Source organism: Aulonocara stuartgranti (genome assembly GCF_965226115.1).
Source record: "Aulonocara stuartgranti genome assembly, chromosome: 1".
NCBI lineage: Eukaryota > Metazoa > Chordata > Actinopteri > Cichliformes > Cichlidae > Aulonocara > Aulonocara stuartgranti.
Window position 1 is genome coordinate 12,118,158 of NC_138939.1, and position 15,621 is coordinate 12,133,778.

Below are 15,621 nucleotides of genomic sequence, written 5' to 3' on the forward strand. Positions count from 1 at the left end.
CATTTAAGGTCATCGCGTGTTTTGTGAGCAAATGCTTTTGCATATTCGTAGTGTTTCCTCCCTTAAATTAAATATCTACTTTGCAAGTATTGCAAGTTGCCCTGTTGTCATCCGTTCTCGTAAAGTATAACCAAACTTTTGAGCATGTGAACCGCTTAGGCGCCGTGTTCCCTGCCAGGTAAATGACACTCCGCAACGTGGTGATGTCATTCGGGGCGACTGGAATCGATAAGGGAATCGTTTGCAAAAATGGCAAACGATTCCAAGGAATTGAAACAGTGGGAACCGGTTCTCAACAAGAACCGGGTTTCGATACCCATCCCTAGTCATGAATACTTGAACAAAATTGATTGAAGGTTGTTTCAGATGGTTTAAAAAAAAAAAAAGGCGATAACCGCAGTACTGTAGATGCAAATATTATATGTACCAGATATACATATATTCTGGCTACCAGTGTCTCATTAGGTGAATGGTTCTTAGTCATGTATCCCAAAAAACATCAAAACTTTTGATCACAAGTGACAAGTATTGTTTCTCTATTGTCTCTTTGCTTATTTCCAGGAGACCATGACGGAGCCTTCAGTGTATAAAGATGACGTGTCCAAACTGAAGGACGACGAAGTCAAGCAAGCTTACGTAGGCCTCAAAGACACCAACAGGTACTTTCTTACAGCCACTTCTCTTCCTCACCTCCATGTCTTTACTCATTGTCCTCCACTGGCTCACATCAACCTTTGTATGCTCTAGTGCCATTATGATACCGTGTATGTGTGAGCGCTGTGTGTGTGAATCCCTGTTTGTCCTGTCAGATCTCCTAGGTTCATGCGTCAGCAGCTGGAAGTCAGTGATCTCCTGAGTAGGCTGAGGTAACCGATGAGACGTGGCCGATGCATCGTGGAGCAGAGCATGCATGGCCACACTGTCGCTGAAATACTGGGTTATAAATGACATGTTACTGCAGCTGATTTCAGTCTGTAGTGCTGATGAAAGCTTGAGCAGCAGAGCGTAACATTTTTTTGGCCCTAAAAGCATGATGAATAACGCGCCTATTTTCATTATCACAGCGTCAAATAATGCCGCCGGCGTGTCTTACCCAACTCATCGTTAGTTTTTCCTAAAACTAATGTGTTCAGTGTCTAAACCAAATCTTCCAGTAAAACTGAAAGGGAAAGATGAAGGAGAAAAGAAAAGTTCACATCATTTTGGTATATTGTGGGCCTGATCTGTAATTTCGTCTTACTGATTGGAAACTAGCTGACTGATTAGGTTCAGTGTTATTTATTTGTGAAGTGTGCCGATTGGATTTGAAAAATATGACGGATAGAAAAATGTTACAGAAATAATTGAACAAAAAAAATCCTTTAATCGATTAAAAATAGTTCCAAAAAAATGTGTGAAATTGAACATTTGAACTTCCTTCTGAGACTCAAAACATTTTGAAAATACTGAAAAAAAATGGATGGATGTTAATTTTATATTGATTTTTTTTGTTTTGAACTTGTTTGGAAAATATAATACTGCTGCATCTGTCTGCCCTTTAGAGTAATAAATAAACAACTAAAGCTCATGAAGACATTTTCATTACGATGAACTATGTTTAGGATGAAAGAACTTTATTAGGATAAACTAATCTAGTCCCCTAATTTTCTGTCTTTAATACTATATGCATATGACTGACTTCTAACGTTTAAAAAAAGAAAGTGAAAAAAGGTTTTAAAAAGTGAAGTAGGACGTGAAGACATTTTCTGGATGATTAACCCTTCAGCTTCCTAAAGCAGGTCTTTGTAACTTCTTGTACATAATGGTGGACAGACGGCAAAAACGGCATATTTGACGTGCAGGAGTGAGAACACGCTGCAAAATAAAGTATTAGATTCTGTTTTGGCCTAACAGAAAGAGGACGTTGTGTATATGTAGCTGTACTTACTGACATCAAGAATATTTATGTGGCTCATGAGGGAAGTGAGAAAATGGTTTGCATGGGTCAAGAGTTCTGTAACTTTAGTGGCTCTACAGTTGTTGTGACTTTATCTCTGTATTCACGGTGCTGTAGTTACTGCAGGACCTGCTTCACTTAACAGCATGAAAGTATCTGAGCAGCGAGGGAGATGGCTTTGAGTTTCGGTTTGACTTTTACGCCCAAAGTGACTAACCGTGCCACAGTTTAGATCCCGATGTAGAGCTTCAGCCTCAGCTTTATAGAAGGAGTTTGGCATGAATGGTGCATGAAATGATTCATTTATGTTTTAATTGTTTTCATTATTACGCTAAAACAGCGATGCACAGCGTACTTGTAAGGAAGCGTGCATTTACACACAACCACAGACTGTATATAAAGGAGGGAGGCAGCAAGGAAGGAGATGCAGAAGAGGTTTGCAAACATTTGACTGCTGATTGCAAAAAAGTTACTGTAGAGAGAAATCTATTGGAAAATGGCCACATGAGCACCCTTCTGATGTTTTTTGGGGTTTTTTGTCTCAACACTTGATTCAAGTCTTATTATTATTCAGACCTCATATGCTGCACATGTTGTATCACTGTGATTTCCCCACTCCACTCTCCAAAAAAACAAATTAATTTACACAATACATTGCACGAAAAAAATACCTGATGTAGCAAATATGACAAAAATTAAAGCTCATGTTTGCAAATTAATATTTAATTTATAATCTTTTTAAAAATTTTGTCACAAAGTTCAACACAGAATTTTCCATTTTCAAAAAATGTAAATTTTCTGGTAATTATTATTTAATGGTTCAGGCTTTAAAGGGTTAATTAGATTTGACCCCTGCTCATCCAATTTCAAAACACGAAGATAGTAAAGTCCAAAACACGTCACAGCAGGGCTTCCATCTTTTATATACAGTCTGTGTGCACAACTAAAATGGAAAAGGGTAAAATGTTACAATCTCTGTATTTTAAAATGTTAAGTCAATTTACTTTTCCTCATAATAATTTTACTGGCTTCAGAACAGTGCAGACATTAGGCCTCATTCACAAATCTGCGCGTGAACATTTCAAACGTTTCGTGCAGAAATCCCAAATTCATCCATATTTTTTTTTCCTGAAAGCTGGTTTACAGCAGCTTCAGACTATCATGAGGGCCTTTCTGTCTCACACATTTTTGCCGAAAGCGTAGCATATTAAGGTGGCTTTATTAAAAAATAAATAATCCAAGCATATTTGGCACAATTAATTTAATAGAGATCATCCTAATTGACAGTTAACATCGCCTCTTTACTAAATGCTACTTCGGCATAATAAATGGCTTTGGGTGATGGATCAGGTGGTGCTCGTCCTTCACCGTTGCCTCCTTTTTCTTCTGGTCTGTTTCCAAGTTTTCACCGCAGCTCTGATGTCGAAACTTTTGCCCGTGTCACCTTTCGCTCCAAGTCTCTGGAGACACAATATTTACTGCCTCGGCTATTGCAGTCCAAGCTTTTCGCTCCTAAGGAAACACTTCAGAAAAGTGTGCCTTCTCTGGCTTCTACCTCAAAGCTCTCACTCCCTTTACTTTTTTGTTTTGTTTTTTTAGCAACCGTGCTTCCCTTTTCACTCTCGACTTCATAGAGAAACGGAGTATGACAGTTTCTAGACGGCAAAAAACAGCCACATGCCATTCAATATAGAATGATTTGGATTTGCACACGGAGGCGGCGGGAGCTAAATTTGAAAGTAATCTTGCAAGTTTAAACATTACTGTGCACAGTAACACGTGCACATTTTATTGAATGAGGCCAAATGTTTGACAGCTGATAAGATCAATGAGATCAGATTATAAATATCTACAGCGACAATGTTGTTTTACAGTAGAGCTTCCCTAAAAGTTCAACTTTGTATCGCTGCATTCATCCCTCTGTTTATGTCCCATTTCTTGACCTTTTCTGTTCCCACTGACTACAAAGTTCGGTCACTGGATCACTCAGTAAATGCAAGAACAAACTCATTCACTCACACACATATAAAATACTGCTAATTCACATCAGTAGGTTTATACCACTGTTACCTGCAGTGGTTGAATAAATGATTAAAGTGGACTTTTTCTTTATTTTCTGTTGTGCACATACTGTTACAGTAATGAGGTCTGCATATGTCCATCTCATCTCTGTCAACCATAATCTCAGGTTTGACACTAAAGGCTCTGTTCCAGATGTTCCTTTGTCTTTTTTACTCTTTGTGATCCCTGTGAAAGTAGTTATCTCTAATTTGGTCATTTCAGGCAGAGAAGCGCCACCTGCTGTTCTAACCTTGTTAATGAGGCGGCAAGATTGATGCAGCTGTTGTAAAAGACAGAAGGGGTTAGAAACGAGCGGAATAGGTGCACTTTAATGTATTACTGAAATGCATTGAGTCAGAAATAGGACTTCACACATCATCAGTACATCAGGTTTTACAGGTTTTCTTCCTTTAACTTTATGACATCACACAAATTAGTATTATTGTTATTTTGTGTTGAAGACCAGATGCAGGATGTTATCACACCTCAGATAAATATTCTTGCTCATGTGGTCCCGCTCACCCGATCACGTTTCTTTGTGCCATTGTAATGTTCATGTTGCTTTGTGTTGTGTGTCGGTCAGATCTGCTGCTCCAGACTTACGTAAGCTGAATGAGGACGGAGAGCTGTGGCTGGTTAATCAGGGCTTGAAGGAGACCATCAGGTTTAACAGTGTTTTTGAGCATGACACGTTTGCCTTTTTTCACGGGAAAGGATGTGACCCGTTGGTTTTCTTCGCTCACGTTTCTCTCTCACACTTCATTTCTCTCACATCAGCCTGTTTATTTTGACTGCCTTCTGATTATTTGTCTTCCTTATTGTTTCTGCCACACACTTCGCAGGGTGCTATAATGTAAAACTTTCTTTAGGTGTTGTGTAATGTACAGTCACTGATGCAAAGCTTTGGTTTGAGTTTCTAGATTTATTTCTGACAGTGAAGCAGGATGTGTCTTCGTACTGTACTAACCATGTTTTATGCAGCTATGAAAGCTTGTTAAATGTCAGGTGACCTTGGAATTTTTCTTCCTTTTATGCTGTGATGCCTTCGGCTTGTGAAGTTAGATGGGCTGAAATTTTTATCCACTCAAGTGTTTCCTCAATAACTGCTTACTATCGTTAAAAAGCTGTGAAAAAACTCTTTAAGTGTTGTTCACAGACATTGACTGAGGTTAATCACTTTCTGCATGCTTTTTATTTTTTACAGTGTTTGCCTTTAAATCTTGAGAGGTCTGGTAGTGTCATGGAGCAGTTATTTTTCTCTGAGGGGGTTGCACTGTGATGTGTGTGCGTGCAGTACTTTAAATACATAATAAAGAGTTCAAACACATCCAGAGGAATATTTTAACAAGTTTTAGAAATAAAACCCAGACTACTATAACCTTAAAAACGGTTTAGGATCAGTGACAAACAGGCGGCTGCACACGAGTTCAATCCCCACCACAGCCGATAGCCCCATATTCCCAAAGCACAGGACACCTCGAAGAATGTGGGCGAATGTCTTCTCCAACCAGTCAACACATGTAGACTGGTTGGACAAACTCTCAAGAAGAAATATCTGCTAATCATCTTCGTACAGATGTATTATAAAATGATTTATGCATGCAGGAAAAACAATTGGATCATAAAACCTAGTAAAAGAATAGAAGTCATTGTATAAACTATAGTACATAAAATGACTGATCCCTAAAAGGCATCAGCAAGAAAGGATTGCATCAGAGAAATTGATGGAAAAACAGAAAAACAATGTCTATCCACCAAGAAAGGCAGTCAAAGTTCTTTTTTAATAAAGCGTATGAAGTGCTCCTGTTGTACTAACTGCTACTGTAGTTTTCATAAAAAGATAGAAATACTGCATGTTGGTTGTTGAATGAAAACTGAACCTCTGTCAGCTCTACCTGCTCCGTTCCTGAGCCTGATCTCTGAGTACTGATTTGGCTCGGTTCAGTTTTCCTCAGAGAAACTTTTACTCTGAAGAGAGGAGGAGAATGAATGAGCGTTGTTCAGAAAGGCCGGACTCTGGGCTGCTGGTAGTGTCTGCACAGCATGCTGCTGCTGTCCTCAATCACCACTTTCTGGTGGAAACTACAGCTTCTCTTTCCCTTCTGCACTGGGCGTCTCACTGCCTTTCTCCCCCTCACAGTATGATGCTGATTTCTGTCTCTTTCTCTCTTACCTCTCTCAGGCTACTGGAGCACCAGCTGCAGACTCAGCGGAGGACTTATGATAATGAGGTGGAGTCGTTGCGCAGCGAGCTGCAGAACGTCAAGGAGGAGAACAACCGGCAGCAGCAGCTCTTAGCCCAGAATCTGCAGCTGCCTCCAGAGGCCAGAATCGAAGCCAGTCTGCAACACGAGATCACCCGGCTCACCAACGAGAACCTGGTACGCTGCAGCTTCCACACATAGATACGGGGAGGAGCTAAACTTTGTCTCACAAATTCAGCATAATTTTTAAATGATAAAAATAAAAACAACACACTTATACACACACCGAAGAATGGATTTTAGGTGTGTGTATACACAAACTTTTCTTGATATATATCCATATAACTACTGACAGCTACAGACAATTTGTATATCTTACACTCATATTAAATCTGCAATCACATTATTTATTATTAACAGGCCAAAAACCCACAGAATAATTTTAATTTGCTGTAAATACATTACCACACACCACTGAGAAAAGGTCACACCCCCAACCAACGCTTCTGAAATAATCATTCCACCCCACGGTTTGAGAAAACTGGGACTACGAAGACTTTGGGGGACAGTCAACAGTGTGGATATTACACTATCCGTAAAGATGGCCACAGCTCATTTGACTAATACGTTACATCACTAATAATAAGACCACGGCTAAAAACTCTTCCAGTGGTAGAAATGTGAATAACAGCATTTCGACTGTGTGATTTGAGTCACTTTCATGGCCATACATACACAAACTAAACCAGCCGCTACAGAGCTGCGTCCCACACGCTCATTTGTGTGGATGGTGTCACCTGACAGGAACTCATGGCAGACGACCCCACGGCATCCCGAGAGGCTCGAGTCGTCATTTTACGGCGGATGGTTGTATGTAGAGACCGCGTGTGTGTTTGCCTGCATGTTTGCACGTTTCTGACTAACTGAGATTGTTCTGAATGAAATGCTGCAGGGTGTCGCTCTAATTCTCTGCAACAGTGTCTTGTAACTCACAGCGGAGCAGCACTGCGCCTTCTTCTTTTTCCTAACAGCCAAAAAATCCTGCAATCTTCCTCTGAAAAAACCCCAAAACAAAAACCAGTACGGCAGCACTAATGTTGATTTATAAATCACACCAAGGAAGTTTTTAAATTCTTTTCTCTTCATCTTCTAACCTTTTGATTTCCGTGTTTGAGCTGATGTCCACTGCAAAGCCACTAACAGAAGAGTAGGATTCCTCCTTGTAGCCACTGGAGGGCGACATTGCAAAGCGGTCTGTGTCTGATGATGCTGTCTGTTAGTCCTCACTGTTCTCTCCTCTGTGTCCCTCGCTGTGTTTTTAGGATCTAATGGAGCAGCTAGAGAAGCAGGACAGAACAATCCGAAAGCTCAAGAAGCAGCTGAAAGTTTACTCCAAGAGGATTGGAGAGATGGGAGGTAAAGCGAGAAAAACCGAAGCCTGAAAATCTCTATTCATATATGCTCGTTTCCACCACATGTCAGCTGACTGTCACATGCCATGCTTCTTCCAGCCGGTCAAACCGAAGGCCAGACATCTCCGGGACAGATGGTGGATGAGCCGATCCACCCTGTCAACATTCCTCGCAGGGAGAAAGACTTCCAGGGAATGCTAGAGTACAAGAAGGAGGATGAAATGAAACTGGTTAAGAACCTCATCCTGGGTAAGAATTTAGAATTAATGATATAGTCCACTATCTAAAGCATTAAAGTAGATGGAAAGGAGTCCTGAAATTACTGAAACTCCCTGGAAACTGAAGCCTCAATTCACGGTTTGCACAAAATAAAATCTACAAATAAACTCACCCCTCCTCCATCTCTCCAGAACTAAAACCTCGTGGTGTAGCAGTGAATCTGATCCCAGGTCTGCCAGCCTACATCCTGTTCATGTGTCTGAGACATGCAGACTACGTCAACGATGACCAGAAGGTCCGCACTCTGCTCACGTCAACCATCAACAGCATTAAAAAGATCTTAAAGGTACGTATGCTTTTAATATTTGAATGAAGTTCACATTTTGCGTTTCCAGCTCCTTTGTTCTTAAATTACATTTTTGGATGTTTTTTTGCGTTAGATAACTAAAAAAGGTTCTGCAGTGAACACAAACTTCTGCTGATGTTTTCTTCTTCATCAGAAACGAGGAGATGATTTTGAGACCGTCTCTTTCTGGCTGGCCAACACCTGCCGCTTCCTGCACTGTTTGAAACAGTACAGCGGAGACGAAGTGAGGCCAACAACAATACACAAAACACAGAAAATGTCCCATTCCAGTACATACAAGGTTTTTCTAGTCAGTTCAATAAGACATCTGGTATCACTGTATTTAGATATTCGGGAAAGAAGGAATCTCTTTTATTATCTTGCTGTTACAGTCCTTTATATACTAATCTGTTAAAAATGACCAAAAGGACAAAAAATATAAAGCTTGACGTAACAAGCTGTTGTTTTGATTGTTTGTTTGTTTTTTGTATTGACCGACTGTGTCGTGGATTAATATTGACATCGTTCACCTTCTCTGACACATTGTTTTCTGTGCTTGTCTCAGCAATTCATGAAACACAACACGTCGAGGCAGAACGAGCACTGTCTGTCCAACTTCGACCTCGCAGAGTACAGACAAGTGATCAGCGACCTGGCCATCCAGATCTACCAGCAGCTGATCAAATGCATGGAGAACATCCTCCAGCCCATGATAGGTTTGTCCCTGTACATGTGATGTGTGTGTGTCACTTGATAAGTAATTTCCTGCTCCTTTGGTTCTTTTATGCAAACAAGCTTTAAGACACCTTTGACAGTTCAATATGGTCCAAAGTACTCACTGTATCTGCTCTTACTGATGTTACAGTTGCGCATCCATGAAAAAGAGGATTTACGAGGTGCAGTTAGGAGTTAGCCATAACTGTAAGCTATCAAAATAAAGAAAAAATGCTAAATTCTAGCTGAGGAATTTCTGAAATAAATCCATGTGATACTATAATTTTACTGCTATAAATGTAATTATAGACGAGGATTTAAAAATAGTAAGATTTTAGATGGTTGGTGAAGTTAGGAAGTTGCCATAAAATGTTCAGGCACCCACAGCTAGCTACAGAGATGTAGTTGGGCTGACATATAGTTTTCACAAGACTCGATGCAAAAGAAGTAAGTACATGCTGAGAGGGTTGAACTTATAATCAGGGTCGGTTGGTCATCATTTAACAAGCGGGTAGAGCACATGTACTTATACACCTCCTGTGTGCGTGTGTTTCCTCAGTCTCTGGCATGTTGGAGCACGAGACCATTCAGGGCGTGTCGGGAGTTAAGCCCACGGGTCTGCGTAAACGGACGTCAAGCATTGCCGACGAGGGCACCTACACCCTGGACTCCATCCTGCGTCAGCTCAGCGCCTTCCACTCCACCATGTGCCAGCACGGCACCGACCCTGAGCTCATCAAGCAGGTGGTGAAGCAGCAGTTTTACATCATCGGCGCTGTCACACTCAACAACCTGCTGCTACGCAAAGACATGTGCTCCTGGAGCAAAGGCATGCAGATCAGGTATGAGGTGTCGCTGCTCAGAGAAGATCTCCAGAGTGAGGCCGGATGCGTTATCTCATCATGCGTGTTTGCAGGTACAATGTGAGTCAGCTGGAGGAGTGGCTCAGAGACAAAGGTCTGATGACCTGCGGAGCCAAAGAGACGCTGGAGCCTCTGATCCAGGCCGCTCAGCTGCTGCAGGTGAAGAAGAAGACTGACGAGGATGCAGAGGCCATCTGCTCCATGTGCCACGCTCTCACCACTGCTCAGGTAAAATATTTTTAAAATTATTATCAGCTAAAGCTTCAGCTAAAACCTTTCTCTTTCTGTGTTTTTAACTTTTCTGTCTTATGTCTTTCAGATCGTAAAAGTCCTGAACCTCTACACCCCCGTCAACGAGTTTGAGGAGAGAGTGTCAGTCGCATTCATACGAACCATACAGGTAATTTCTTTTTTGGCTAAATCAAGTCTATACTGCTTTATCTTCAGTGTTTTGGGGTTATTTTTTTTCTGGTTCCAGGCAAGCTGCAGCTGAGTGAGGCTGGCTCTGCCCGGGTTATCTTCCTGTTAAAAGGAAGTTCTTCCTCAAAGCGGTCACTCGTAGAAAACTGTCTGATTGTTTGGGTTTTGTCACTAATATTGTGAGGTCTTTGAGACACCTGTTGTTGTTAACTAGTGCATGTACCGTAAAGGCAATGAATGTGTGCTGCTTTGAAAAACATCAGCATTTTTCTGGCGTTTCTGGGCATCTGATAAACAGAAACTTCTGTTCTGCTTGAGTAACTGAAACGCCAAGCAACACAGCTGCAGAGATGAATGCATCCAGTGTCAGCGTGCATGTTAAGGTCAGCATTGGATGGGGATGGCTTTTATATTCAGTTTCCTTTGTGCTAATATATGTCATGTGAGAGAAATATGTCAGAAGTAACGTCAAGTTAAAACTACATTCGCAACAATGCTGGTGAGGAAGAGAATGATATGTAGCTACAGCTCCAAAACCACAACTGCTAGCTTTGGCTTTGCCTAAAGCCGTCGCTCTGATGGAAATGAATGCGCTTGTTTATGTGGTGGAGGGGGTGCTGCCAAGATCGACTCACTGTGAAGTGAAGTAAAGTCGATGTACAGTAGCTGGATAGATAATTGCAAAGACGGTGTTTATATAATTTATTTTTAAAGTAACAGGTTACTTTTTAGTGGTAGCTATCTTGTAATAAGAGAGCTGTAAATTTGATAACAAGTACAGTTCCCTGACACTTCCCATAGGCACTATGTTGAGCTCAAGGGTCCTCTCAGATCTGAGTCACTGCACTGATCGGTATTTACGAACTAAAGTTCATGCAATCGATTCTGCACCAAGATAACTTTTCTTACTTGTCGAGTCTTCAAACAGACTGGCTTAATATATTTTCTGTCTACTACCTTTTTTTTTTTTTTTTTAATGCACATGAACTTTTTCCATCATCTCTCTCTCCAGACTCGCTTGCGGGACCGCTGTGAGAGTCCCCAGCTGTTGATGGACACGAAGATGATCTATCCCGTCACCTTCCCGTTTAACCCTTCTTGCCTCGCACTGGAAACCATCCAGATCCCCAGCTCGCTTAACTTGGCCTTCCTCACCCGTGTCTAATGCGAGCCCACCAGAGCACTCTGAGCCCTGCGGCGAATTTGTCTTAGTGGCCACAGTCGGATTTGCAAGTCACCGTCTCCCCGAAAAATTTAAAACACCACAAACACTCGCAAATTTCACTCACGTTAACACGATTTGAAGTCATGTTTAAATAAACGGGTGAAAGGGTTCTGCAGTTTCTCTAGTTTAAACTCAGACATGCACGCACATACATGAAAAATGCAGACACGTCACATCTGTAAAGTACTTTCATCCTCCGAACGTACAGACGCACACTCGCCTTCTCTCTTTCACGAACGCACAGATACGCACACATGTGGTTATTTCCGCTGGTTTAAATCTGGCCGTAAGCCCTGAGAATCATCCGCTGCTTGTACAAAACGCCCGCCTCTTAGAGAAGCCACAGGACCAGATCAATGCCTCCAGTACTCGCCATCGATCCTTCATCTGCGTTTCCAGTAATCGTTAAGATAGTTGTTGTTGTTGTTGTTGTTATTGTCTCGATACACGAGAGCAGGCCCACCAGGTGGAGCTGAAGCCTCAAAACAAGTTATGATTTGTCAGTCTAGCAGTCCGCCCTCATGTTGGGTAAATTCTGAGCTCCTGTGTGAGGGCAGCTGAATGATGAGGTGAAAAAGTCAGCGCTCTCTCCACCCCGTGTCGAGGTGACCACTGAGCAGATTTCACTTTGTACGTTTTATTCTCTGAACACGTCAAGCCAAGACAAAATTCATCATCTGTACTATATTATTTATACATAAATAAATATCTATATAAATATGAATAATATATATCCTGTATTTTATTTATTGCACTTATAGCTACATCCCTTTTTAAGATTAGAAGCTTCCCCCTTGCAGCGAATGTGTCCGAAGTGAAGGATGGGACCACTCTTTCCCACGGCAAACAGCTTCTTAGAGACAGTTTTAGTTGCTTCCTTGGCTATTATGTCAATATCAGGTAAATATGTAGTATCTTTAATGAGTGCCGGCACAGATAATTATTTGTTAGGTCGCGTCTTAAACCTTGAGATATTTTTTTTGTCATGTTTAGCCTGCATGTCTGGCAGATGAAGTGTAGCACAGGTTTTATAGGCGAGGACAGATCGAGAAGGTTTAAGGTTCAAACTCTGCAAAGGGTTTAACCTGCGACAGTCTGCACCGTTTACAGCTGTGACCAAAGCCGAGCGTCACAGGAAACACTGACATGAACACATACTGTATGAGTACCAACCTTACACTCTGCTTACTGTTTTTTTTTTCTTGTCTTCTGGCTCAGAGCCATAAAAATGTTTTACTGTTGTCATTGTGTGATTATTTACTTTGTTCAGTATTGTTATTTTCTTAAGATAATCTAAAGCCATGTATTACTGAGCAGAATAGATGCAAAAGGCTGCAAAAATCTGTTGAGCTTTACATTCCCTCTGCTGCATCCTCTCACAAACACAGCTCTGTTCGACTCCTCTTACATCTCCTACCCGTCCACCTTCACTCAGCATGTCCCAACGTGGACTTTTATTACCAGAAAAACAGAATGTGTTCATTTATTCCTCTTCTCAGTTTCACAGCTGGGTTAAGGGTGACAAAGAAGTTTTGTTTTTTGTCATTTTGTTGTTGGTGCACATGTTCTTTCAGCTCAGATTGTTTGCTTGCATGCACTGCTACTCCTGCTGCCCCCACTTAAACTGCATGGGTTTGGCAAAATCCAAGTGCATGCTTTTGATTTTAAAGAAGAGAAACCCAGGCACAGGTGAAGTGTCGGACGAGTGTCTGGTAATCTGCCCATGTTGGGATTGAAGTAGTTTTCACACATGCATCTGCTGGATTTGTGAGAAGAGTTGCATGAGATATTTAATATATTTAACCTGCCAGCTCACGTTAAAAAAAAGGAGCTAAATGGGTGTATCATGTCCAACCTCCTACATTACCCAGGTGGCATCCTCACCTAAACAAAATCCCCTTTTCCCACTTACGTGGGCAGCAGTACTGGAACCAGTGCTGATGTGAAAACAGTTCCGAGAATAAGCTCACATTTCAGCAGGTGTGAGAAACCGTTATTATGCAGTGTTACCAGCAGATTTTGGGTCATTTCCATGTGAAGAAATCAGGCCAGTCATTGGTCAGTTTCTTGTGATAGCCCCTCCTATATTCACTGACATCACTGGTTGGGGTTGGGCACAAGTGCTTTTTGAGAAAATGTATAAAACCAGTTTAGACTGGGCACAGTGGAAAAGAAGTAAAAGGATGCAGTGACCTGATTCACCAGCCATTATTCAGAGTTTGTGTGTGAAAACAGCTTTTCCTTTGTTCGCTGCCTCGTCTTTTGGCACTTCTAGTTTACTTCTTGTTGTACCGTTAGTATTAGGCTGCCTCTCGCCTTGATGTGAACCTTATTTTGCGCGGTGACCTTACCCTTTCAAAAAACACATTTCACTTTGATGGAATATTTTCTCCTTACACACATGAACTGGATTCTGCAGTTTTGATTTAAATTTTTCAAACCTTTTCAAGGATGTAAAATTTACATTCAGAGGGGGGGAAAAACTATCAAGGTGACGTACGAATGCCAAACTCTAATTTTAAGTGGAGTAATTATGTAAAGCTATTTTGTGTTGCACTTTCCTGGGACCATGTTTTTGTTATATTGGTTGGATTTGTAGTTGGTTTAGTGTATGTTGTGTGCAAAGAGAACATATCTTGTAGTCGTAAGAAAGATGGTTACTGAAGGAGTTAATCAATTATATGAATGTTTAAAAACGTTGAAGTGTATCATGATTTTTAGCTGCACATTGTAGACCAAGCCTTATCTGAATCACTTGCTATCTGAATGACTTACACACATGATCAACGAACATTATGGCATTGTTTTGTTCTGTCAGTGCAGTATTTTTTTTTTCTTTCACTGTAAAATGAATAGAAATGTGTTTTTTATTTTGATTGCGTGTCATTCGGTCCTGCAGTTGGTGTCACAGACATCAAAATGAACTTTTTTTCAACACTGCAGAGGAAATCTGATAAACGATAGATGGGTATGGACTGTAAAAAGAAATCCATCAAACTTCCCCGTTCTTTTCACACAAGTGCAGCCTGTTGACCTTCCTCTAGGTAATGTCCTGACTGACTAACATCTCTTTGTTAACATTATAAGTTGATGTGTGGCACAGGTGTCAGAGATGAAGCTCAGAGTCAGAGGACACTGCAAAGGATTAGCTAGTTTCAGAGTAAAAACAAAAAGCATCTTCATTCATTCAGTGGTTCGTGTTACTTTCTTAGTTGAGCAGAGCTGCTGCAGCATCTTGTTCCCCTGGGCTTCTCTTGGGCTCTCAAACAGGAGAAATATGTCATTCATTCACTCTGCATTTCCATACTAAAGAGAGAATCGGCTGTATGATATGACTCAGACATTATAAATTACCATTGTTCTCATCAGCACTAGCATAAATTGTGCCGTTTTAAAGAAATGTTCAAAACTAACTTAAAAAGAGATACATCCCCTCCCCAGCTCTTGAGGTACTGGTGTGAACATGCTGAAGCCGGTACCAGATGTTTCCTCTCCGATCCCATGTGTACATTTGGAAAAACTGGACTGTTTGTAGTTTCTGGTAGCTGTGCTTAGTGAATGTGTTCACTGTTAAGAAACTTGGAATAAATTGTCAAATCTGTAAAAGTAAAATAAAAGAATTCCGCACTGTTTGGGTTTCCGTGTTTCTTATTTTTGAGAGTTTTGGGTTGTTTTAGGAAAACGTAATCATGAAACAAAATAAGATGTGGAATTTTTGTTTTTTCTTTTGGGGGGTGAAGCAGTCTGATTTCTGAGGTAAAGCACAAAACCTGAAAATTGGAAGGTTTACACACAGTTTCCCTGATTTCATTTAGATGTCATTGCCTTTAATCTGTTGAGGGTACTGTACTTTCTGAGCTTTTGATGAACAAAAATGTTTATTATGCTTAAACTCAAATCAATATTTTGCTGAACAGCAGATTTCATTAGTTACACCTCGCTAGTACCCACTTGGCTTGGTGTTAATTCTCTGTGGCACCGTTTCAACAAGCTGCTGAAAACGTTCCTCAGAGTTTGTTTGATATCGACATGATGGCATCACATCATCACACACAATTTACTGCAGATGTCAGCTGACCCGTGGTGCAAATCGGTTCCCAAAAAGTGCTCTACTGGACTGAGATCTTGTGACTTCGGAGCCCATTTGAGTACACTGAACTCCCTGTCACAGTCTAAAAACACTTTAAATGATTTGAGCTTCATGACACGGTGAGTCAACCT

General features: G+C 41.0%; 1 protein-coding gene across 9 annotated transcripts in view; it reads left to right on the forward strand.

Moving 5' to 3' along the window:
* The window catches only part of myo5aa (myosin VAa), a 63,827-nt gene extending 48,797 nt beyond the window's left edge, over nt 1–15,030 (forward strand). For 2 of the 9 annotated variants that reach the window (XM_082526971.1, XM_082526970.1), the window contains exons 29-42: nt 562–659; nt 810–866; nt 4,581–4,661; nt 6,180–6,378; nt 7,006–7,071; nt 7,524–7,617; nt 7,713–7,862; nt 8,024–8,178; nt 8,333–8,422; nt 8,744–8,894; nt 9,452–9,734; nt 9,809–9,983; nt 10,075–10,155; nt 11,188–15,030. In XM_082526971.1, the coding sequence (XP_082383097.1) occupies nt 562–659; nt 810–866; nt 4,581–4,661; nt 6,180–6,378; nt 7,006–7,071; nt 7,524–7,617; nt 7,713–7,862; nt 8,024–8,178; nt 8,333–8,422; nt 8,744–8,894; nt 9,452–9,734; nt 9,809–9,983; nt 10,075–10,155; nt 11,188–11,340 (1,833 nt within the window). In that variant the 3' untranslated portion in view covers nt 11,341–15,030. The remainder of the gene's footprint in view (nt 1–561; nt 660–809; nt 867–4,580; nt 4,662–6,179; nt 6,379–7,005; nt 7,072–7,523; nt 7,618–7,712; nt 7,863–8,023; nt 8,179–8,332; nt 8,423–8,743; nt 8,895–9,451; nt 9,735–9,808; nt 9,984–10,074; nt 10,156–11,187) is intronic. The other 7 variants (XM_082526977.1, XM_082526975.1, XM_082526978.1 and 4 more) reach the window with 5 other exon arrangements.
* The last annotated feature ends 591 nt before the right edge of the window (nt 15,031–15,621 follow it).